Here is a 23493-nt window from a genome sequence, read left to right as displayed (position 1 = left end):
CTCGTTCGGCTCTACTTCGGTACCATCACTTTCGCTAGGCTGGGAAATATTTCGCCTTGTATCGGTCCGCACTCGACCTTCTCGCCATCGACCGTCATGTGACCGTTGGTACCGGCCGGTTCGATCCGGAACGCCGAAACCGGCACCATCTGGATGTATTCGTTCGCCTGCATTGGAATGTGCGTTCCGCTGCTCAGCCCGAGCAGGAAGGAAAGTAGCTGCGATCGCGATACACCCGCCCGGATGATCAGCAACCATATGATCCCATCGTTAAGGCGCGACTGGGTCGCAAAGTAACACTCCGTGCTGAGGTGCGTCTGGTAGGCGGCATGCACCATCACAAACTCGCCGGTAATCGTTTGCCAGCTGTCCGGCAGCGTGGCCGTTAGGGCGGGAAGCCTTGAGGGTGGCCCGTACATCACACCGCCACCGTTCGGGCCACCGGTCTGCGTCGGATCATCGTTGGAAGCCTTATCACTCTCGTACACGCTGTCCACGGTCGAGAAGTAGGTGCTTTTGCGCGAGGTCGCCGAATACCAGCTGTCGATGCGTGGCCGGAACGAGTCCAAATTGGTGCCGGTTTCGAGCGACAGCACGTCACTAAAGTTAGTATCACAGGCGTCGCAGCTACCGGTGGTACCACCACCGTCCGGTCCCATCAGTCCCCGGCAATCGCGACAGTTCAGTGTCGTGTTGTAGCTCACACTGTGCTTCAGTGTACCGATGCCACCACCGTTCGGGTGCGGCGGCACTGTACCATCACCATTCGTTGGACTAACTAGGGCCGGAAGATAGTACACCTTGCCTTGATAGGTGCGCAAGCTGATTAGCCGATGGACGGACCACACGGTGAACCGTTGCCCACCGATCGCACGCAACCGTTCGCTCTCAATGTCAATGTCCGAGATCAGTCCCCAGCCGACCGACAAAAACGAGAACATAATCTGCAAAGATAAAGGCCGGGAGCGTTTCGGATAAACATTTTCGTTTCGGGACCCTTTATGGGTATGAGCATGACGTAAATACTTACATTGGAACGTGTTTCGACTCTAACTACGTCTAACATGGAATGTTTGCCCTTAACTACCATTAAAGCTGACGCCAGTACAGGTTTGGTCTCGAAAGGTTCTCTGCAAATGAATGGGAAGAAAAGCGAACGAAAAAAACGGGAATTTAGATTTTGTGATGTTATCGTTATACAACTTCGTTTGATAGAAATCTACAACTGAACCTCTCCCCCTCCCTGATCGTACAATGTTTGATAGCAAATTCTGGTGGTTATGTGTACAAACGTGTCACCTTCAAAGCTTCATTTCATAACTTCATCGATTAGATTATGCAATGTTACGCCTGTTTTCACCAAAGGTTGTACATTTCCCTCCAATATTATAACCTCACATTCTGATGGGCTAGTTATCATGCTTATAAATCTTGCCCTGTCAAAGCCAGCCAGCAGCATTGAGCAATCTTCCGTGCTTGGTTCGCCTTCTTACCGAGTTATCGTTAAATACCGAGACTTAACGACGTGATTACGGCTGCCTGAGCGGTCTAGAGAACGTAAATGCTTGGCACAACATCAGAACTGATTCGACGGATATCCGCAAGTAAATCAAATCTGTTGTTAAAAACGATAAAATGCGGACATGTCGCCATGGCGTTGGAAAAATCCGGAAATGGGCGGAAGAGCACATCGATGAGATACGTCACGTCTCTCACATGATACCTCCCCCCATCGGTAAGATGCGGTTTGTCCTTACTTCAATCTATCTCTATTCCATGGCGTGGCATTGTGGTAAATTGGGGGAGACCATTCAACAGGGGACGGGGGGGACCCTCTGCCGAGAAGCAACAACTTGCATCTGAGCGCTCGTAATCGCATACTTGAGGACAGCAACTACTCCGACACCTGTCTGTCCTCATTGATTAGGAGTATATCTTATCAAAACGGCAAATCGACCACGGGTTTCACCCCGGCCAGCAACGCCGTTTCGTTTGCCGAATGGTGCGCGATGGTGACGATTGGGAATTGTCACGCCAAACGGCACGCAAACTCCCCCCCTCCGAAACGAAAGAGAAGAAAAAAAAGCTGTTGCATTCACAACCTGCTACAAACCCGGAAAATCCGGCCGAACGAGTGCAAAATGATGTTTAGCAAAAGTTCGTCCCACAAGCAACAACACCCGCGCGGTGTGGCGCAGAAGGGATTGGGTCTCGTAAATAGCGACCGTTCAAAATGTGTGCCGTCAAGTTTGTCAGCCCCTAATGCCTGGCATGGCGCGCGCCAGCACAAGTTTCATTCAAGTGGCATCAATGTTTTTCGCCCCCAACAGCCCTCGAATGTGCCTCAAAAGGCAGCCCACAACGGCAGCAACACTATCGCAACCATCGGCGTCGTGTCCGTTGGTGTCATCGGTGGCACTAACTCTTGGTTTTGGCACGCTGCCAAGAGAACTGCTCCAAGCATTATGTAATCCGCCTCGTTTGGACCAAATCGATCAAACACACAACCCGACCGCCCTTCTTTACCCTTCTTCTTTTGTGGGCCGTACTCCGGGGCGTAGGGGAAGCGGTTTTTTGCTTAACTGTTCTGTTGAGTTCTTCCAGAGGGTGTCTACCCCGAACGCGGGTTGGGTGTGGGTAATTGTGCGGCCGAGTGGGTTACCTCTTGAAATGAAAATGGCCAATCAACGGTACACATTTGTGCGGAGTTGCCTTTTATTGCCTCCCGTGTGCACCCTTTTTTTGAGAGAGAGTGTGTGTGTGTGTGGGGCGGTTGGGTGGGGTCCGGGTAGAGTCGTGTCAATAAATGTTCGCATCCACCGGCCCCGGCCCGATGGAGAGCAGAAGATACCGCAGCAGTTTTTGCGGTCAAAATTGGCTCGTTCAGTGGTGCCCAACGCACCCGGTGCGGGACTGTGGGTGGCTGATGATTCTGGGGGCATAATCAATAAAAGGGCCGTAGTAGTCCCCAACGTCCGTCCCTTCATCGGCCTTCTAAATGGAACCGTTTATGATGGTTGCTGTGTTTTAGCCACATAATCACCAAATCTAGGCCGCATAAGCACCTTGGAAGCAACTCCACAACCAGATCCCCCATTAGCATAGGACGTAATGAATCCTTTTGGTTCAAACGTGAATTGGATTCATTTTTTCGATACCGCTAATCCAAATCCTCCTAATTCTCTGTCTCTCTACTCTGCTAGCTCAGCATTGGCGTCAACATTATCTCATTTGTGTGGCTCCAAATCCCAAACTTTGACACCATCAGAACAGAACAATGCTGGACAACAAAAACTGTGCTACCACTTGCGCTGATCGAGTGGATGATGAAGAGTTCCACCGGTCATGGGAGGGAGGTTTTTGCCTGTTGGTGACGAAATGCTTGATCATCGTCCCTCACACAGGCCATCGTACTCTCCGGGGGGAGGGGAGGGTGTGTCGTCAGGAAACATGCCTTGACGCAAATGACGTGAATTGTGTTTACATTCGAATCAACGATGGATTTATTTGCCGTCGAGCAAAGCTTTATTTAACCGATTGTATTGCATCTTTGTGTCCGGGATTCGCTAATTGTGGTTATGTTTTTTCGTCCATCAATGAATGATCGTTGTTTTCCTTGTCTTTGTTTACTTGTCTAAAAAAAGACGAAAAGGGACATGGCACGTGTGGAAGTAAAGACATTTTCATGCTACGTTAAGGTTTCGGTCCAGTCTTCTTTAGAGAAAGTCCAGAAATACTTCATAGTGTCTACTTTATCGTAAACTTCACACGAAGTGCTTGAGACATTTCGTTTTAAAGGACCAACCCGAAAAGCGTAGCACTGTCCTAGCGTTCCGAGCGCTCGAATTCAAAACATTATTATCTCAAACCCATGTTTTCAAAGTTGGTGTGACAGCATAACGACAAAACGGTTCGGGAAACTTGAGCTCGGTTAAAATGTTGGAGTTCTTCAACACTTTTTCCATCATTCGTACGTAGCCGATGATCTTTATCTTGGTTTGGCGCTTCGGGGTAAGCTTTTACGAACAATTTTGTGTTCGAAAACCTGATATCTGTTTGGGAAAAGAACGTGATTTTCTAAATTTTTATTATTATCAAAAAATCTTACGTACGATGATAGGATATTAATCGAAAAATTTGGGAAAGATATCCATTATGTCCTAGCATCTACGGTGCGGTCTCTATGATGTCCACCACTTGAGGAGCTTACGATACGATAGCATAGCCAGGATGAAACTTTGCGCCAGAGTGAGCTTTTTCGGAATCCCGGCCAAACTCACCAGACTAGTCCGTACAACAAATGAAACTCTTTGCTACCACCTGTGCCAAGGGGGGATGGGTTAGCTTGTCTGCCCTTCAACTTAGCGCTAGAGAGGGCCATCCGCGACCCGGAGGTGGCACCTTCGGCAACCATCTCACAGGTCATAAGCTAATCCAGATCTTGGCATACGCTGATGACGTAGACATACCGAACATACGTACCGAAGCGGAAGCCTGCGGAAAACCTCGGGATGGAGATTAACGAGGAAAAAACCAAGTTGATGGAGGCACCCACCAGCGGTCCTACTAACAAATCCTAACTTACGCAGAGGTGACGTACAAATGGGTGAGCGCACTTCACAATTCGTCCAAAATTTCGTCTGTTTGGGGTCAAAAGTCAGCACCGACAATAACATTCATGTTGAGATACACGCTAGGGTGCTGGCTGCCAACCGGTCTTTCTACAGCCTGAGGAAACTTCTCCACTCGCCAAACCACCTGTCGCGACGAACGACGCTGTGACTACACAGAATTTGTATAGTTCCAGCACTCACATACGCCTCTGAGACATGGACTTTGTCCAAAGCTAACAAAACCCTCTTAGCTGCGTTCGAGAGATGGACTCACTGTCGTACAGCGGATTAGACTGGCCAAGATCCGGTGGGCTGGTCACGTCATGAAAATGACACCGGACGACCCATGGCCCGCAAAGCCATTTTGGGACGTCCACATGGACAGAGGAGGCGTGGAAGGCCCAAATTGAGATGACGTTGATGCGTCCGCCAGAAAGAATTGGCAGACGATGGCTCTCGACCATGAGCAGTTTAGAGGAGTCCTGCAGCAGCAGACCAAGTGCTAAAATTCGAACTTTTTCCAGCCCATCACTGTGTTCTACTCTCTCAATGTATTTATTTTGCTATTTAAAATTAAAACAAAAAGCCACGAACGTAAATATTTACCACTTGAGTCTGCGTGGGGACCAAGCAAGGAGTAAGAACATTTTTGTCTGAGATTATTCCTCTACCTCGGTGAAGGGCACCTTGCTATTTATAGTTCACCATTACGAGCAGTCAGCGTGTAAACACACAATCAAAAATATTAAGCAACAAAGGGTAGATTACGATCATCCTTGAACGTGACTATTGATGGTTATAGTGCAGATCCGACTGGCATTTACACCACCGAGGCAGGGTGGTGTTGTTTGCGGTGTTCTTCTTTCAGCCGCTGGAAGCGACCGCTCACACACTTATTGGCAAAACGACAAGGTGAAGTTCACAGCACAGATAATCCAACATTGCGGATCTTGCCGTTGTGGCTGTGCAAAAGATGGGCACAACGGCATCATCGCAAACCGCACAGCCCGGGCTGAGAGCAGTGGTGGATTGAGTGAAAGGCGACAGACGAAAGGGGGGGGAAGAAAAAACAAGCATCATCTCTTGTCGTAACAACAAACGGAATTGCCCACAACGGTGGATTATGGACACATACAAAGCGCTCGGTTGTGGATTGATCTGTTGCAACCTCCGCTGGTTGGGCCTGAAGGTTTCAAGGTGACCAAACCGGGACCCTTCTTTTGCTGTTTGGTGGGTTTTATCGTTACAGCATCGTGTCGTTAAAGCGCAATAATTCTCTCCACCAACTTCAAATGGCTCCAACCAACCGGCCGTGTGTGGTGCATGGGTTGTTACGCGCGTTAAAAAGCGTGTACCAATGCCTTATCTCGGCCACAAAAGTGACATTGCAATAACCACGGCCAAACGATACGGCACCCGGGACAGTATAGTTGTGCTAGACAAACAATTCTCTCTCGTTCGCTCTCTTTGCCCCAACGCTCCATTCCGTGAGGTGGCGGATTGATAGATCGATGATAAACCGCTTGCCTACTCCGTAAAACTACTGTCCATGCATGTGTGTGATTGTGTCCCGTTTTACACGCCGGAAGCCGGACGGACCATGCAAATGCTCAAGCGATTTTGCATCTGCCCGTTGTTTGTTGTGCCGATTGGCCATAAATATTCCCCAAACAGGCGAGGGGAAAACACTATTCTCTGGCGGGCAGCGGATGTCAATAACGAGAATTTGATCAAAACATATGAATAATGCACGAGTTTTATCGTGCGAATTATTTACATTTTCTTGGTACACGCTTCGATTTAATTTAAACAAAAAAATTGTATACAAACAAGCGTTTAAATTTCCGGTTGACTTACCGATTATCGCGTTAGAGTACATTTGCTTTTGCCTTACAAAAATATGTTTCAAGGTGTGGCCCGACTTTGCGTTCTGGTACGCTATAAAGTCTTGGGTGCTACTTCCGGTCACTACAAAAACGCAATCTCCTTCCCTCAAAAGGCACAGATGAGGTACACCCTTCATAAAGGTACATTCGCTGCTAGGTATTTCTGCAGCGTTCTAAACCACTTCCTGTAGGTTGCAATTACTTAGTCGAATAATTATCCTCATCCACCGTTTTCCACCTGGATACGGCAATATCCATTTCCACAGGTGTAAATTAAGTGTCCGGAATCATGTGTGTGTGTGTGCGTGTGTTAATAAATCAATCGCTTTGCGTGCTTCTAATGCTAGTCTTTGGACGAGATCTGGAAACATACGCGAGGAGTGCATCCAGTGGTGCACTAGTACATTGCATGTCACTCAAACATATGCCCGCCCTGTAATTTAATGTCTAGTTTATTACCATTATACACCGAATGTGTGTTGCATGCTTTGCATAGATTCGTTCTTGGCGACCTTCAAGATATCTCTCTATGGTGCGATTGTAATTCTTGGTTAAATTTACAACACAATACTAGCAATCGTATACTAGCCGCCAGCAAGGTTATTGTACGTCTGCAATCGCTCCCAAACCTTGGCAAACAAAGGAAATATTTATCACCAATACACAACGCTTATATGCATCCTCTTGAGTCATAACTAAAGAAACATATGCATATTGCAACACATCGACTGCACGCGTGTTGCAACTGTAATTCCCCGTCGCGATTTGCCATGAAAGCCGTCCACAGTGATTTTACACGTTGGTGACCCTGAAGCCATCTTTCCACAGCTCGGTGTGAAAAGATCAACACTCTTCGTAAGGCATTAATTAATTGACAGCTTCAGCGTGAGCTCTGCGAGATGGTTCAGAGAGTGTAACACATGTGGAACACAACACTGGCCAAATGCAGTCCATCAAATCTTGCGAAGCGGCCCGCGGAGGAATAAAGAGAAATTAAGCTGACGTTTAAAAGATCCAGGGAGCTACATCATATTATCGAATTATTGTCAAGTGTTGTGTTTAATGAATCTTTTGCGAAGAGTCCTTCATATGCATCTGGAGAACCTTCCTCCGATCATCAAAAAATGAGATTACATTCCGAGGGTAAATTGAATTCTGAAGTTGAAAGTCAGTCAGTCGGGCTTAAAATTTGTGCAAGATACACTCCTAAAAGAATTCAATTCAGATCAAATATAAGCACCATACAAAAGAAACAGAATAGAGATGTGGCCCCCCTGCGCTATTTGTATACTCACTCATACAGGAAGGACACCGTTTTCGCCAGTCCATTGCCAGATCCGCACGGGATGATACCCATCGGCAGCTCGTCGATCGCCGTCTGCCAATCTTCCCGCTCGAACAGCCCGTTCAACACCTCGAAGAAGATACCGTCGCCCCCGACGACGACAATACCCCGCCACAGGTACACGTCCCTCAACCGCACAAACTCACGCGCCCAGTTACTTTTTTTCGTTATGTGCAGATCGTACGGGATCTCCGCCTCGGCAAAGATCGGCGCCACACGCTGTTGGAACATTTCGCGTGCCTTCCCCGAACCAGACTTCGGATTCAGGATGATCAACATTTTGCGTGTGTCGCGCGGTTGGTAGGTAAACTTCTGGACTGGTTCACCCGCCACCAGGTGCTTGATGGAGGCACGCCACTTTTGTGCCTCCCGGTTATTATCTTCGTACCGGTCGAAGGACCGGAAGCGTAGCGTAATTGTGGTTCTTTCGCGGAAGCCACCCCGCCGATTGCGCTTCAGGATGTATGCGTAGATGTACAGATAGGCGCTAACGTCCGTTTCGTCCTGTTCGTCCGAATTCTCCTCAACAACCTTCAGCTGGTGGGAGCTCGAGATGGAAGCGCAGGTGCACGAGGAACTGCCACGGGATCTTCGTTTGCTACGCAAACACCGACATCCGATGATGTCCTTCAGCGGGATTGTTTGCTCCTTGGTCGAACCGTTCGATTGCTTCTTGAGACAGAGGCCCTTGTCGGTGAGTCGTACCTCGAACACCGTATTCTTCTTTGAGCTGATGTAGAACGTCTCCGTCAGGTAGACGGCGGCCCCGCCAATCAAGTTCTGCTGTAGCGCTGCTTCTTGCTGCTCGGTAACATTACGATCGGGCACCACAACGGCAATACCTTTGCCACCGAAGTCATCTTCGATCTCGCGCCCATGTCGTTCGCCGAGCGTATCGTTGGGATCCACCTTCGGTTTGAACGCGGCCAGATCCATTATGAGCGGGTGTAGGACTGTGCGTTTTCAATTTGAATTGACCTATTCACACGCGGGTAGTATGCAAGGAACGCGCAGGGGGTTTGGCAGTGGCGCGATCGCGCGAGACCTCTGTTGGCCACCAGTTGCGCATCAGATCAGTTCCGTTTGCCGGTCCACTGGAGCATGGTGATAGTGGCTGCAGAGTGTGTTCACCTTTATATCTTGCGTAATGCTCCAGAGATCACTTCCTATGTGTTGTTCGCTTCGTTTACACTAAACACATTCGGGTCTGTACGTGAACTTTCTATTGCTACGGAATTAAAGAAATGAAATAGTTTTATGAGTTTCCACTACCACCAGAAATCGACCTAGAGCTCGTGAAAAGCAACTCCAAACAACCCGACCCCGTTTCGAACAGGGTGTACAAAACCGAACCATAACCTTTTACTCCAACGCAACTACCTCCCAACAGCATGCAGTTATGACGACTGAAAATTCGTTTTTCACGCTGGACAGGGCAACATAAACCGTAGCAACCTCCAAAAAAAAAAACCCAATTTTGGCTCAATATTATTTGGCCACCCGTAGTGGCCTTGAAACGACAATTCGCCGGACGGACCGTGCTGGTCAATACTTGGTCGTTACACACGAACCTTCTCCCCCAAGGGGCCTTCTAGCAAACGCGAGGGCATTGAGGTTTTGGGTTGGATAGCCTTCTGCAACACAAAAAAAAAAACTTCTACGATGGCAACAAATCACGGCCGTACCGTGACTTACGAACAATGACGAAGGGCCGTCCCTTCGCCTACAGCAAGCGTAATCAAATGTGAAATGTACAGCAACAATGCAACGTGACTTCATTCCCTGGGAGATGCCGTGGAATTCCCGGGGGCGATACTGGTCCATTGCTTCGGGCTAAACAGTGGGCATACGTTTACGTTGTTCCTGAGTAATCTGAGAGGAAAACCCAGCGGACGATGACCACATGATGTTTATTGGACGACATCTATGTTTTGTTAAGTTGATTTAATAAATTGTTTGTTCTAGGATAGTAGATTTCTTTACTGCTTTCAATTTGCAGTTCAACTGGGCATATCAGCTGCTGCAATCCATGTCCATGTGCCAGCCCATAGTGTGCTTGGCGGCGTTTTGTCGAATGGCGTGACCTAAAGTCATCAATGTAGGCTCTGAAGCAAGATTGCAACTTGTAGTAGGTGATGTTTAGGTGAAAATCCACTCTGTGTGTGAGTGTGGAAGCGGTATGCCAAAGGAAGGACCGTCAGTTCCGGTCGGTAAGTAACGCCACAGCTAGGCAAGGTCTCCGCCAAACCAGGTGACTTGGAAATGTGGACCTTGCTTTGGTGGATTTGTTTGGGAGTTGTTCCACCCGCCGTGTAGATCCGAGTGCAATGATAACGATTCTGGTGCTGTTTCCTTTTAGGTACTTTTAACTCTGAAATAACAGTCTTCCCTCGCACTAAGAGTATGCCGTTCGAACAATGTTGTGGCCATTTCTTCGTGCCACAGGTAAAGGCAGCAGGAAAAAAATGGGTAAAATAAAACTGTTTGGTGTTGAGGAAACAATTTAAAAGTTGTCCTTAGCCAAACTGCGGCTATAGCAGCGCTTGGCTTCACCCACGAACAATAGCAGGCCAGAAAACGGTGTCATTTCCTTCGCACCATCAGGCAACGGACACACACACACACACGCGGTGTGTTATCCTAGCGGTTTGGGTTCGTGGTACGACCGTCTTCATTTTCGTAAATGGAAATTAACGCATGATGAGGTGTTTGAGTAGTGAAAACGGGTCACCTCGATGATAGTGGAATTATTTACGGAAGCTACTAATTCATCGTTAATGATAATCTGGTACAAGTTGACTATGGAACAGCGCAGAACACCAGTATGGTAATCTACTTTGCAAGAACCGGAGGGTGTTCTAATTGGAAAATGGCTCAATAGTGTTGGATATTTGATTCTTCCGATTAGGGTAGATTGGCTCGCCGTGCCCCGGGATGAATGATGTTTAACCCGTTTAATGTATCTGCTCACGAAGCATGCTGTAATTTCAAGCATGCACATTATCTTTTAGTAAACACCACTCCATAACATGGTTTTTGTTTGCCGTGCACAAGTGTTCCTCAATAACTCGTCGCGTTACATGAAGCATGGGGATTACGTAAAAAGTTTTTTTTTCTCTGTTGAACCGACAAGATAATCAAATAGCGAACACACGGAAGTCTGCAAACAAAGTAGGCAACGTCACACCTCCATGTGCGGATACCTTTTGCCCATTGTTCCATTTTGCAAAATCACTTTTCCATTGCGGCTTGATGTGTTTGAAGGGATGGGAATGGGATGTAGGCGAGATGTCGCGTGTCCACCCTTCGTCAGAACGAATTATGGACAAATCCATTTCACTGTTTGTGCTACACTGCACACCAACCAAATGCACCACAATAATCTACTGTCGGATAAGACGGTGGGGAGATAGATAACACCTTTTTCTCCACCGTATCTTTTGTCAAGAAGGTAACGCATTAAACACACAGAATCCACACCGTTTTGCACGCACACTACGCCTTCCTGTTGCTATTATTATTATACGATATCTTTTCCACTTCACATTTCACTGGTATTCCATCATTTCGACAATCACCGCACGCCACGGATATTACGCTAATCTAGCTGGTTTGCAATGGAAGTTTTGCAAACTACGATGAGCAAGGCAAACAACGTCCGCGCCAAGGTGGTAGGGAGTGTACACAAAAGCAGCAGGCAGCAGAAGAAAAAGAACCCACCGCGAAAAGGTACCGAGCCGGAGCGACGACCAACCCAGGGAACAATTTTTACCTCGCAACTAACTGTTTCACTCACACCGGCTGACTCCGCATACCGTGCGGCTCTATATTAAGTAGAACGTCGAATATCCGGGGCCTGATTAACCGACGGGTGAATTATCCGTGAGCTAAACAAAGACAGCTAGTAGAATAGTTTTGACTATTTTAAATGTTTGACCGGTTGGCACGAGATGAACTTGAGTGTTTTCTATAAAGAGTTTATCAAGTTGAACTCTCTGATAAATGTTCCATATTGTTCACAAACAAATAGATTCGAATGTAAAACACATATGAATGCTTTTAACGTTGACCTGTCTTCTTCATCCTCAGTTATTGCGCGTACAAAGCTTAAAGACTTATTATCCGTGGAGATAGAATAACCGGCCCGGATAACCAAATAACGTTTATTTATACTGTCTATTCAAAAGTTCACAGGAAATTCATCGCAACAGTATTCTACTGGTGTTCTTTGACGGCAACGGAGGTGGATGTGCATGTGTGTGCGTGCATGAAGTGAAGTGTTGCAAGGATTTGCAAAGTGTTTTGCTATATTACAAGTGCTTAAAATAGGAAAGTGTTGCTAAATGTTGCTACGGCCAAGACGTCTTAATTAATCTTAACCATAGCCATTCACGTATGGCATCCCTTCAGCCGCCGCCTTAGAAGCCGCCGTTGCGAGAGAAAGAGAGCCAGGCACCCGCACGGCCCCTTCCTCGGTTCTTCCTCCTTCCTTTCACATTCCCTCGACGAGCCGCATCATTCTGCTGTCCGGCCGCCTATCCGGCCCAAAAACGGCCAATCTTTCGCCTCGTGCCGACTTCGGTAATGCTCACTGGGGGAAATCGCGAACCACGATTCTCCCCGAAGACCACCCGAGTTAGTGCGCACCATGGGTAGTCCCGGCGGATAACACGATTGACAGCGCTGAAGCGGCACTTCTATTCAACGCAAACCGCAACGCAAACGATTTCTTTTGCGGTACACCGTCTTGTGTTTTTCCAAATTTTGCCATATTTTGAGTGCGTAAATTATATGTGAAATATTGTATCTACACTTTATGTCATTTTCGACTTTTTTAAAACATTTCTAATGAAACTAGTTTTTCAAAGTTCGGAAAGAAATCCGAAAAATATTGATTTGTCCAAATCGGAATAGCAGAGATGACCCTCCGTGCTGCGAGTTGTGACAGTACGTCAGGGAGAAACGTCAAACAGAGGTGTTGTTCTTGCGCAAGAAAGTGAAAAATTTTCCCTTGCTGCTCCGGGATTGTCCGGGTTTTTCTGCATTTAAGAAACTCCATAAATCCGTTGCTGGTAGACAAAATGTCGACGTATCTTGCTCTTCGAGCAATTCTTAGCCCGCGTAAGTGTTTTCGGCGTTACAAAACTTGAACCGTTGCATGTTTCCAATCGGCTTACATCTGGAGTGTTTTCCTATGCGTAAAGTGAGGTTAATTTTGTAATCAATCCATTGTGTCTGCCCCATTCCAGTTGCCCGCAAGACGGTCGCACAGATCCTCTCGGCCGGCAATGGGTTGAACGTTGTGCGAAGTTCATCGCCGGCAATCCGTGCCGTGCCGGTAAGGTTTTACGCCGAGAAGGAAGTGTTCAAGCGGGATAAACCACACTGTAATGTCGGCACGATCGGGCATGTCGATCACGGCAAGACAACACTCACCGCAGCCATCACGAAGGTGTTGGCAGATAAGGATCTGGCGGAGAGCAAAAAATATACCGACATCGATAATGCGCCCGAAGAAAAGGCACGAGGTATTACGATCAATGTGGCACACATCGAGTATCAAACGGAAAACCGTCACTACGGTCACACCGATTGTCCCGGGCATGCCGATTACATTAAGAACATGATTACCGGTACGGCCCAGATGGATGGTGCGATATTGGTGGTGGCCGCCACGGACGGTGCCATGCCGCAGACGCGGGAACATTTGCTGCTGGCGAAACAAATTGGCGTTAACCACATAGTGGTGTTTATCAACAAGGTGGATGCGGCCGATCAGGAAATGGTCGATCTGGTGGAGATGGAAATCCGTGAGCTTATGTCGGAGATGGGCTTCGATGGTGATAACGTACCGGTCATTAAGGGATCGGCACTGTGTGCGCTGGAGGGTCGCGAACCGGAAATGGGTGCTAATGCCGTAATGCAGCTGCTGGAAGAGGTAGACAAATATGTGCCGACACCGGTACGCGAGCTGGACAAACCATTCCTGTTGCCGGTTGAATCGGTGCACAGCATTCCCGGCCGTGGTACGGTCGTAACGGGCCGCCTGGAGCGTGGCATGTTGAAGAAAGGTCAGGAGTGTGAGTTTGTCGGCTACAATAAGGTAACATGGTTGGTGATGAGACATATTTTTGGGGGAAGGATTTGTAATCGTTTGTTTCGTTTCTTCCAGGTCATTAAGTCAACCATCACCGGTATTGAGATGTTTCATAAAATCCTCGAAGAGGCACATGCCGGCGATCAGCTCGGTGCCTTGGTGCGTGGCATCAAGCGTGACGACATCAAGCGCGGCATGGTGATGTGCAAACCGGGCACCATGAAGGCGAACGATAACTTCGAAGCTCAGGTGTACATTCTGAGCAAAGACGAGGGCGGTCGGCATAAGCCGTTTACCAGCTTCATCCAGCTGCAGATGTTCTCGCGCACGTGGGACTGTGCAACGCAGGTGCAAATCCCCGGCAAGGACATGATCATGCCGGGCGAAGATGCCAAGCTGCAGTTGCGACTGATGCGACCGATGGTGCTGGAACAGGGTCAACGGTTTACGTTGCGCGACGGACATATTACGCTGGGTACGGGTGTGGTAACGAAGTTGCTAGCGCCACTTACGGAAAAGGAGCGACTTGCCCTTACCGAGGGTAAGAAGGCGCGCGAAAAAGCTGCCAGTGGTAAGGCGTAAATGGAGGAAGCTGGTCCAGGGGAGGCGTGTTTAAGCTAAGGAACAAACAAGAAATGTAAGCTAGTTATCTAGAAGGAAATACAATTTGCGAAAGCCAATTGTTCTGTAATCACCATATTCCGTCACATTCGAAAGCTTGACCACACCGCTTGTTTTAACTACATATAATTCATTGCCACACGTTTAAAACAAAACAAAACTTTTGCGATCAACTTTATTTCACCTGGGTTCAGCCAACACTAATGGAAATTCTCCTCCGCGTAAGTCTTGGCCGCACACAACGCATTCTCTAACGTTGCCTCAAAATGCATCATCTTTACCTTGCGCGCCTTCATGTTGCACACTTCGGCCGCATTCTGTCCCTTCGGTGGGGCTATTTGTGCTTTGAACGTTTGTGCTACCACCTCCAGCCACCGTTCGGCGTTGCATCGGTCGGAAACCATTGCCGGTGGAATCGTTGCACGAGCCTTCACCTGATTGTCCGTGATGCTAACTACCAAAATCGGACGATCCGTACAGTATCGTGTCGCTTTGCTAAGCTGCACCTCCTCGAGAATGATGGAACACTCGAGAAAGTGTACGATGAACCGATCGCTAGTGGGCGTTTTCTGTTCCATCAGGTTGCGCATCTCAATGTCGAGCAACGCCCGGAGCGATTCGCGTGATCGATCCTTCAACTTCTGGTACAGAGCATTGATCACGTTCAGGCACCGTTGCCGGACGCAGTACGGCAGGTGAATGTTGTTCTCCGTTCCGGTTAGAAGCACATTTTTCAACCGTTGCATTCTCGTTTCGATGATCGTAACGTCTTCCTGCGCTTTCTCATTTTGTTGCGCATCCTGTTGCAGCTGGCTAACGTCGTTTTGGATTTGTGCGCCCAGGAAATGGACCTTCTCGGCAGCCGGCCCTGCAACGCCGTGAAATGTAAAGCATCCATTCTTCGATTGCGTCACATTCGTTATGGCAAAGTCGTGCAATTCTCCCGTGTTGGTAGCGTGCGTCCCGCAGCAAAGTTCCCGCGATACATCACCGATCGACACAACCCGCAGACCCCGATCGGGATAGGTTTCTCCCGGGACCGTCGTAATTGTTGCGAAATCGAGATCGTTTGCATTGCACACTGCCACACTGATCGGTTCGTTACGCTTGATCAACGATCGTATTTCAGTCTCGATCGTAGCTATTTGGTCTAGTGTTATCTTCTCACCACTGATAGCGAGCTCCAGCCGGAAGCCCCGTTCAGAAACGGCACTGGAACGTTGACACATTGGCAGTTGGACGATTTTGCGTACGGTTGCGTTTAGCAAATGCGTTGCCGTATGGTGCACAGTAAGTTGTGTCCGTCGATTAGCATCCACCTGCAAAACCACTTGATCACCAATGGAAGGTGTCACATTCGGTTGCTTCGGAATGGAATGGACAATAAATCCATTGTGATCGGAAACGTTGACTATATCGAACGATTTTTCACCCTTAGAACCAGCTCCAACTGTTAGCCGTCCCGTATCGCTCTGTTGACCACCAGATTCGCAGTAGAAATTGCTTTGATCCGTTACGATGTGCCACTGGTCACGGGTATCATCTTCTAGTAGCAGACTAACATGCGCTTTGCATGCTGCGACCTCATATGTGCCCTTCTCTTGGTTAAATGCATAATTGTACCTTCGTTCCGTTTGTGTTGGTTTTAACCTAGTGCTATCGATCGATTCCCTGAGGTTTTTATATGCGGAAAGACGTGTCTCCAGCTTGGTGGCTATCTCGTTTTTGAATCCATCCTTCAGCTCACAAACGTAACGCTCGTAGTCCCGAAAGTCAAGCGAAAATTTCATCATTTGTCCCAGTTTGATGAGCAATTCTTCGTCCAACCCGTACGTGTCATACATTTTGTGAATAATCTGCCCATTCAGATGGGTTGGTTTAGTTTGCAGCAGTTCCTTTATGGCACCGGGGAGGCCCGCGTGTTCCAGCGCTTCCGATTCTTCTAGGTGTGGAAATTGTTTCAGCAGCGTGTTCGTTTCGGTGGATCGTTTAGAGCTTAGCGCGCTGTACGCGTGTCGCTCGTGTTCGATTATTTGTAACACGCTGGAAAGATTTCGTTCCATTTCCGGGTACACATCGCCAAGAATTTCCACCACACTGGGGATAGTTTCGTGCAGTAGATCCGGACAGCCAAAGGTACGATTAGCCAGGGCAAGCGATTTCCGAATAATGCGTCGTAATTTGTGACTGCAACAATAATTCATATTAATCTTTGGAATGTAATGTGTTACCGGAGTTTATGTAGTGCGTACTTACTTCTGGGAGGGAAACATTCCGTCAGCTAAACAGGCCGTAATCATTCGACTATGATCAGCCATAATTCGATAAGCGGTATCTAGTTCGTAGTGGTTATCGCTACGCAGAAAGCTTCCCCGGTAAGGTTCCAGTTTCGTCACCTACAGATACGGATATCGATATTTTAGTTTCTCTCAATTGTTTTACGATTAGTTCTAAATTGTGCTTTACCTTCTGTATACGGCCGAAGATTGGTTCGAACAGATCCGTGTCGTAGTTGCTTAACTTTCCCTGCAAATGACCAACAACCCGTTCCAAGCCCATTCCCGTATCAACGTGATGATGAGGTAGATTGCGTATCACGCCGTCTTCAAGCGAACGGTTGTATTGTATAAACACAATGTTCCAAATTTCGGTAAGATCCGGCACACCGGCATTTACCAAGTGATGTCTCGCCTTTGTATTCTTATACTCGTCTGAAAGATCCAGATGTATCTCTGTGCATGGACCGCAGGGACCCGAATTTCCCATCTCCCAGAAATTGTCCCGTGTACCGAAAGGAAGCACGCGGTCCGCTGGAATCCTGGGATTAAAAAATGAACATTAATACAGAGTTGATATGGAAGTTGATAGCTTACCCCAAACTCAGCCAAATTTCACGGCATTCTTCATCCGCCTGTAGGTTCAGGGATTCATCTCCGCCGAAGTATGTTACATACACACGCTCCATATCGATCCGGTACACATCCTTCAGCAAATCAAAAGCCATTTGGCAAGCCTCGCGCTTAAAATAATCCCCGAACGACCAGTTGCCAAGCATCTCGAAAAACGTGTGATGATAGCTATCTGTACCAACGACCGACAGATCGTTATGTTTGCCACCCACTCGTACACATTTCTGTGAATTGACCGCCCGTTGGCAGGGCCGATCCGCGGTACCAAGGAAGACATTTTTGAACTGGTTCATGCCGGCATTCACAAATGCGATCGTGCTATCGTTGAAGGGTATCAAAGAGCTCGATCGTATCAGCTGATGGTTGTGTTTGACCGTGAAGTAGTCTATAAACTGACGGCGAACCTCTTTCGAACTGGGTCCTGGGCTGTTAACTGAAACATAGCGCACCTGACCACCCGGATAGTGGATGTAATAGTTCCGGAACAGTGATTTCGAGCGAAAACACAATCGGAGAGCCATTGTTTTGAATGGATCCTAGCCTGGATATTATACAACACCGGTTCGATGGGATGTAGAACCGTGTTGACACATTTGCAGGTTATGATTGTTTGTTTACATCCCTGTCAGAACGGAACTGTGGGCTGGGGTTGAAAAACGTAAATAAAAATGCCAAAATCAATTTTAATTAAGCTTGCTAAAAACAAATTCAAATGTTCAAAAAACAAAAACAATATATTTTTTTTATTTTTCGTTAGTTGCTTCAATTTTTCCTCTACTCACATATTTTCCAACAGAAAATTAGAGTTCTCTGCTGCATGGGCACCAATTGCTCGCTCGTCGCCATGACAGCAATCAACAGCATACATATTTTGATGCTCGTACTGAAAAAATGGACGCCAACTCTTCGACGAAGTGAAAAATTTGCAAAGATTTAATTGTAGTTCGACCGTGGATCATTTAAACTTCCTGTTGCAGTTCAGCGTGTTGGTTGTGACTTGAAAACGAAGGAGTAGTCCAGAGACAGATCAGAAAATGCATCGTCGAGGTGGGAAAAGAATTCGTATGAACGATCCTCCTGTGGAGTACGATGAACCGGAGCTGATGTATCAACAGTAAGTTTGTTTGTTTTTTTTTTTTTGCGAGAGTTTGTTCCGTTATTATTTAACTTTGCTTTTGTATTGTTCGATTTTATGTGATAAGTGAGCCGCTGAATGAAAGTTGGTCATCAGGAGGCCACGATGATGCTGCAAATCCGGAAGAAACGGGTGAACCTTCCCGTGGCAGAATGACGCGATTGCGTGCACGCGGAGGCGTTCCACTCAAAGCACCCATCATCGAGGACGACGACGAGGATGATTTTTTCGCCAAGGACCAACATCACAAGAAGCGCAAGGCTCCTCGCAAACCGCGAGAAACGGCCCCAAAAGAACACCACGAGAAGCCGCCCAGAGTGTACCGTGAGCGCGAGGAGCGTGAAGAACGCGTCGTCGTAACGGACCGTGAAAGTACGACCGACGAAGCGAGTCTGTACTACATATTGCGTAATTCCAAACTTCCGATAACCACGATTGTGGACGATTGGATTACGCGGTATAAGTTGGACAAGGATTCGGCCCTGATTGCGTTGATGAATTTTTTCGTTCATGCGAGCGGCTGCAAAGGTAAAATTACGCCCGACATGCAGCAGGACATGGAGCACACGGCAATCATTCGCAAAATGACGGAAGAGTTCGACGAAGACAGTCATGAGTACCCGCTGATGATGTCGGCACAGCAGTGGAAGAAGTTCAAGATGAACTTTTGCGACTTTGTGCAGACGCTCGTGAAGCAGTGCCAGTATTCCATCATTTACGATCAGTTTCTGATGGATAATGTAATTTCGTTGCTGACAGGACTGTCCGATTCACAAGTGCGAGCATTCCGTCATACCGCTACGTTGGCCGCCATGAAGCTAATGACAGCGCTGGTGGATGTAGCCTTGCTGGTTTCCATCCAGTTCGACATGGCGGCCCGGCAATACGAAACAGAACGGACGAAACCGCGCGAAAAACGGGCTCCGGAGCGGCTTGATTCGCTGATTTCGCGCCGGACCGAACTGGAAGAGAACATGGACGAGATAAAGAACATGCTGACGTATATGTTCAAGTCCGTGTTTGTTCATCGCTATCGCGACACGCTGCCTGACATCCGGGCCATTTGTATGTCAGAGATTGGCATTTGGATGATGAAGTTTTCGTCCAACTTTTTGGATGATTCATATTTGAAGTACATCGGTTGGACGCTGCATGATAAAGTAGGCGATGTACGACTGAAGTGTCTACAGGCCTTGCTGCCACTGTACGAGAACGAGGAGCTCAAGGCGAAGCTTGAGCTGTTTACTTCTAAATTCAAAGATCGTATCGTGGCAATGACGCTGGACAAGGAATACGAAGCGGCAGTACACGCGGTAAAGCTGGTTATCAACATCCTCAAGTAAGTGTAACTGCGAATAGAAAGGATATCATGAATGTGAGAAGGTATCATGAACAAATAGCTAACGGTTGCGTTTTTCTGTTCCCAGGAGCCATCAAGACATTTTGACCGATAAGGATAGCGAAATCGTGTATGAATTGGTGTACTCTTCGCATCGTGGAGTCGCTCAAGCGGCAGCCGAATTTTTAAACGTACGCCTCTTCTGTCAGGATCCCAGTGCGCCGCCTGTGTACACGAGACGTGGCAAGATGCGTCTACCAAATACGCCCCTGATTCGCGATTTGGTGCAGTTCTTTATTGAATCGGAACTGCATGAGCATGGTGCTTATTTGGTCGACTCATTCATCGATAACAATCCGATGCTAAAAGACTGGGAATGCTACACGGATCTGCTGCTGGAAGAGCCGGGACAGCAGGAAGAAATGCTGGACAACAAACAGGAGTCGACACTGATCGAAATTATGGTCAGTGCTGTGCGTCAATCGGCCACTGGAGAACCACCGGTTGGGCGCGGCAGCAGCCGTAAGATGACACTGAGCGCAAAGGAAATCAAGCAGGTGCAGGACGATAAGCAACGTTTGACGGAACATTTTATCCAAACGTTGCCACTGCTGTTGCACAAGTACAGCGCAGATGGAGAGAAGCTAACGAACCTGCTAGCCATTCCGCAGTACTTTGATATTGAGCTTTTTACCACCACGCGGCAGGAGTCGAATTTGCAGGCGCTGCTCGACAAAATGACGCACGTCATGTCGACTCACGTGGATCGGGAAGTGTTGGAGACGTGTGCGAAAACGCTTGAATTTCTGTGCACGGAGGGCAGTGCTATTTACACCCGTTGCGATGTAGTACGGTCGAACGTGATCGAAGAATGCGTCACACGGTACAGGGAAGCGATCGACGATTATCGTACGCTGATTGCCGGCGATGAGGTACCGAATGAGGACGAGGTCTACAATGTAAGCATTTCGCTGAAGAAGGTTTCGACACTGTACGCCAGTCACAATCTCAACCCGTGGAATTTGTTCGATTCGCTGTATCAAGACATCGAGGAGCGAATCGGAGACAAGTCTCCCGAGACGAGCATTCCGAAGGATGCGCTCGTTTACTGCATCGAGGCGTGCTTTTTCTCTATCAACTGGGGCTTGAACCACCTGGAGACGACGAGGGATCGCACGCAGGTGGCGCAGGAATCGCACGAGTTGGGGAGAAATTTGCACAAATATCTGAATGCCTGTAACCACCTCGTTCGGTATGATCGTGAATCGTCCGTCCAGGAGGCTGCATTTATGTCGATCTGCGATCTGTTGGTTGTATTTTCCAACCAGCTGAAAAGTAATAGCGACGAAAACATACAATCGTTGGTGCATTCGCCAAACGAGGAACAAGAGCAGCTGCTGAACCAATTTGTCCAGACAACGGTGTTTGCGACGGAGCAGGAAGAAGGGCATGACGAGACGCGTATCGAGGAGCTGCATAAACGTCGAAGTTTCCTTGCAGGCTACTGCAAACTGATCGTCTACAATATTCTTCCCACAAAGGCGGCAGCAGACATTTTTAAACACTATCTACGGGTAAGTTATTTTTTAATTGTTTGTGAAAGTTTATAAGTGTTTACATTCCGGTTCATGTTTTTAATTACAGCACTACGATGAGTACGGTGACATAATCAAAACCACTTTGGGTAAAACTCGCGAAATCAACAAAGTTAACTGTTCGATGACAATGTGTCTGAGCCTGATAACAATGTTTAAGGAACAGCAGGAACCAGATGGGCGAGTTTCACGATCGTCGCAAGAGTTCCAAGACCTGAAAGAACTGGCGAAACGGTTTGCCCTCTCGTTCGGGCTGGACGCGGTAAAGAACCGGGAAGCGATCACCGTATTCCACCGTGCCGGCATTCATTTTGCCGTAACGTCTTCCAATGAAGAGCAGGATGATCCTTCCGCTCCACCACCGTGCATCGCGTTTCTGGAAGTGTTAGCTGAATTGACTAACAAATTAATTAAACAGGACAAGAAACTGATGTGCGTATCACGTTTTGGATGACGGCGAAATAGTATAATTGAAATATTTTTTATTTGTTTTCATTTACTTGTTTTAGTTTAACCTTCCTGGACCGTCGTCTAAAGGCGGGTATTCCTTCGAGCCGCTCTGAGGACTGGCAACCACTGGTAACCTACCGAAACTCATTACTGCACGGAGAAACGGAACAAATTCCTGTTACCTCAAAGCGTGCGTACACAAGAAAGAAGAAGGATGCTGATCACGACGAAGACGATGATCATGACGATGATGACGAGGATTACGTCGGTTAATTTATACCAGGACGAAAATATTTATTTAACTTTCTTCATTAATTGTACAAGCGGTCGATCCGGATAGAAATATAACATGTGTCGTATAAAATAATACAGGAATCTTCCAAACTGCTTCGGGTCAATCGTTATTCACAAAAGTTGGTTGGCTTCACAAGCTTCGGTAGGCATCAATCTTGAAGAAAACCCTTAAATCAATTATGTTTATGTCAGCAATATAAAACAGGAATTAGATTAGACGCACCTTAGCGGAGTCTCTTGGTAGGAGAAAGAAACTATTTACCTTCTCCAATGTGAATTATGTTCAACGTGGTAAACTTGAGCAGTAAACTATCTTTCGGGGCGTTTTCATCTGCAGTAGCTCATAGTGCACAGTACATTACACTATCTCGATAATTGTAGTATGCAAACCTACAGATAAAATATAAAATTTACCGGTTTGTAGTACTCGCCACTGACAAAAATCACATCAGCAAAAGTGAAGTGATGTGCTATATCCTTTTATTTGTTTCGAAACCATGTGCCAGACCTGTTCTAGCCATACATGCAACCCCAGAACCATCGTCCCCCTTAGGGAATTCTCCCCATTCTAATCCAATTGCTCGTTTGTAATTGCTTCGGAGCAAACGTTCAGCATGGGTTCTGTGTTTGACAGGGAAAAGAAATCATTTTCCGGTCATTTTCTTTTCATCTCAGAAAAGGTAATAAGGTGTCCAAGCGAACCTTAAACTGGGGTAGTTATAATTCTGTCTTATCCAAACCAATACTGGCGCAGCACATGTGCGAGATGATGAAAGAAGCTTGTTGAATTTATCATAAAGCAGATAGATCATCGCCAATCGCCGTGAGCAATTCCCCTTTGGCGCTGGTGCTTATACGGCAAGGTGATGGTAAATAATAAATTCCAAGTGAAAGTAATTAACTGTAATCTTCATTGTCACTAGAGCAAATTATAGGTTTGGGTTGAAAGCGCAGAACCATCTCCTTCGGCTCGCGGCGAATGGTGGCGGCGTTACCTTGACCTAATAAATAATGGATACCGATCGGAACGGTTGATTATGCCGAACATTATTGGACAAGAAAATGCAGCGATGGACAGTAATGAGGTACGTGGCGCTAGACGGAGTTAAACCCGTTTGCATGTAACCGATTTCGGAATTGTATCATTAGCATAGTTACAGGTAGTGGCAAAGTTTTTAGGAACCATTCTTAAAGATGTAACACTGTGCC

At 47.3% G+C, this 23493-nt stretch overlaps 4 protein-coding genes across 4 annotated transcripts; 2 read left to right on the top strand and 2 right to left on the bottom strand.

The window, feature by feature from the left end:
- Nucleotides 1–11: 11 nt before the first annotated feature.
- Nucleotides 12–8780, bottom strand: LOC128712923 (sphingosine kinase 1-like). The gene is made up of 3 exons (XM_053807788.1): nt 7795–8780; nt 1031–1130; nt 12–944 (listed from the first exon to the last, which is right to left on the bottom strand). Exons 1-3 carry the CDS (start codon nt 8778–8780, stop codon nt 12–14), a joined length of 2019 nt encoding a protein of 672 aa, XP_053663763.1.
- A 4145-nt stretch (nt 8781–12925) lies between these two features.
- Nucleotides 12926–14523, top strand: LOC128710882 (elongation factor Tu, mitochondrial). Its single transcript, XM_053805737.1, has 3 exons — nt 12926–12965; nt 13094–13947; nt 14017–14523. The coding sequence occupies exons 1-3, from the start codon at nt 12926–12928 to the stop codon at nt 14521–14523; spliced, it is 1401 nt and encodes a 466-aa protein (XP_053661712.1).
- Nucleotides 14524–14762: 239 nt separating this feature from the next.
- On the bottom strand, nt 14763–17992 carry LOC128710881 (alanine--tRNA ligase, mitochondrial). The gene is made up of 4 exons (XM_053805736.1): nt 17436–17992; nt 17029–17380; nt 16819–16958; nt 14763–16749 (listed from the first exon to the last, which is right to left on the bottom strand). The coding sequence occupies exons 1-4, from the start codon at nt 17990–17992 to the stop codon at nt 14763–14765; spliced, it is 3036 nt and encodes a 1011-aa protein (XP_053661711.1).
- A 513-nt stretch (nt 17993–18505) lies between these two features.
- On the top strand, nt 18506–22263 carry LOC128711675 (cohesin subunit SA-1). Its single transcript, XM_053806558.1, has 5 exons — nt 18506–18585; nt 18674–19945; nt 20034–21519; nt 21590–21972; nt 22050–22263. Exons 1-5 carry the CDS (start codon nt 18506–18508, stop codon nt 22261–22263), a joined length of 3435 nt encoding a protein of 1144 aa, XP_053662533.1.
- The last annotated feature ends 1230 nt before the right edge of the window (nt 22264–23493 follow it).

Source organism: Anopheles marshallii, chromosome 3, assembly GCF_943734725.1.
Source record: "Anopheles marshallii chromosome 3, idAnoMarsDA_429_01, whole genome shotgun sequence".
Lineage (NCBI taxonomy): Eukaryota > Metazoa > Arthropoda > Insecta > Diptera > Culicidae > Anopheles > Anopheles marshallii.
This window is presented reverse-complemented; position numbering and strand designations above follow the sequence as displayed.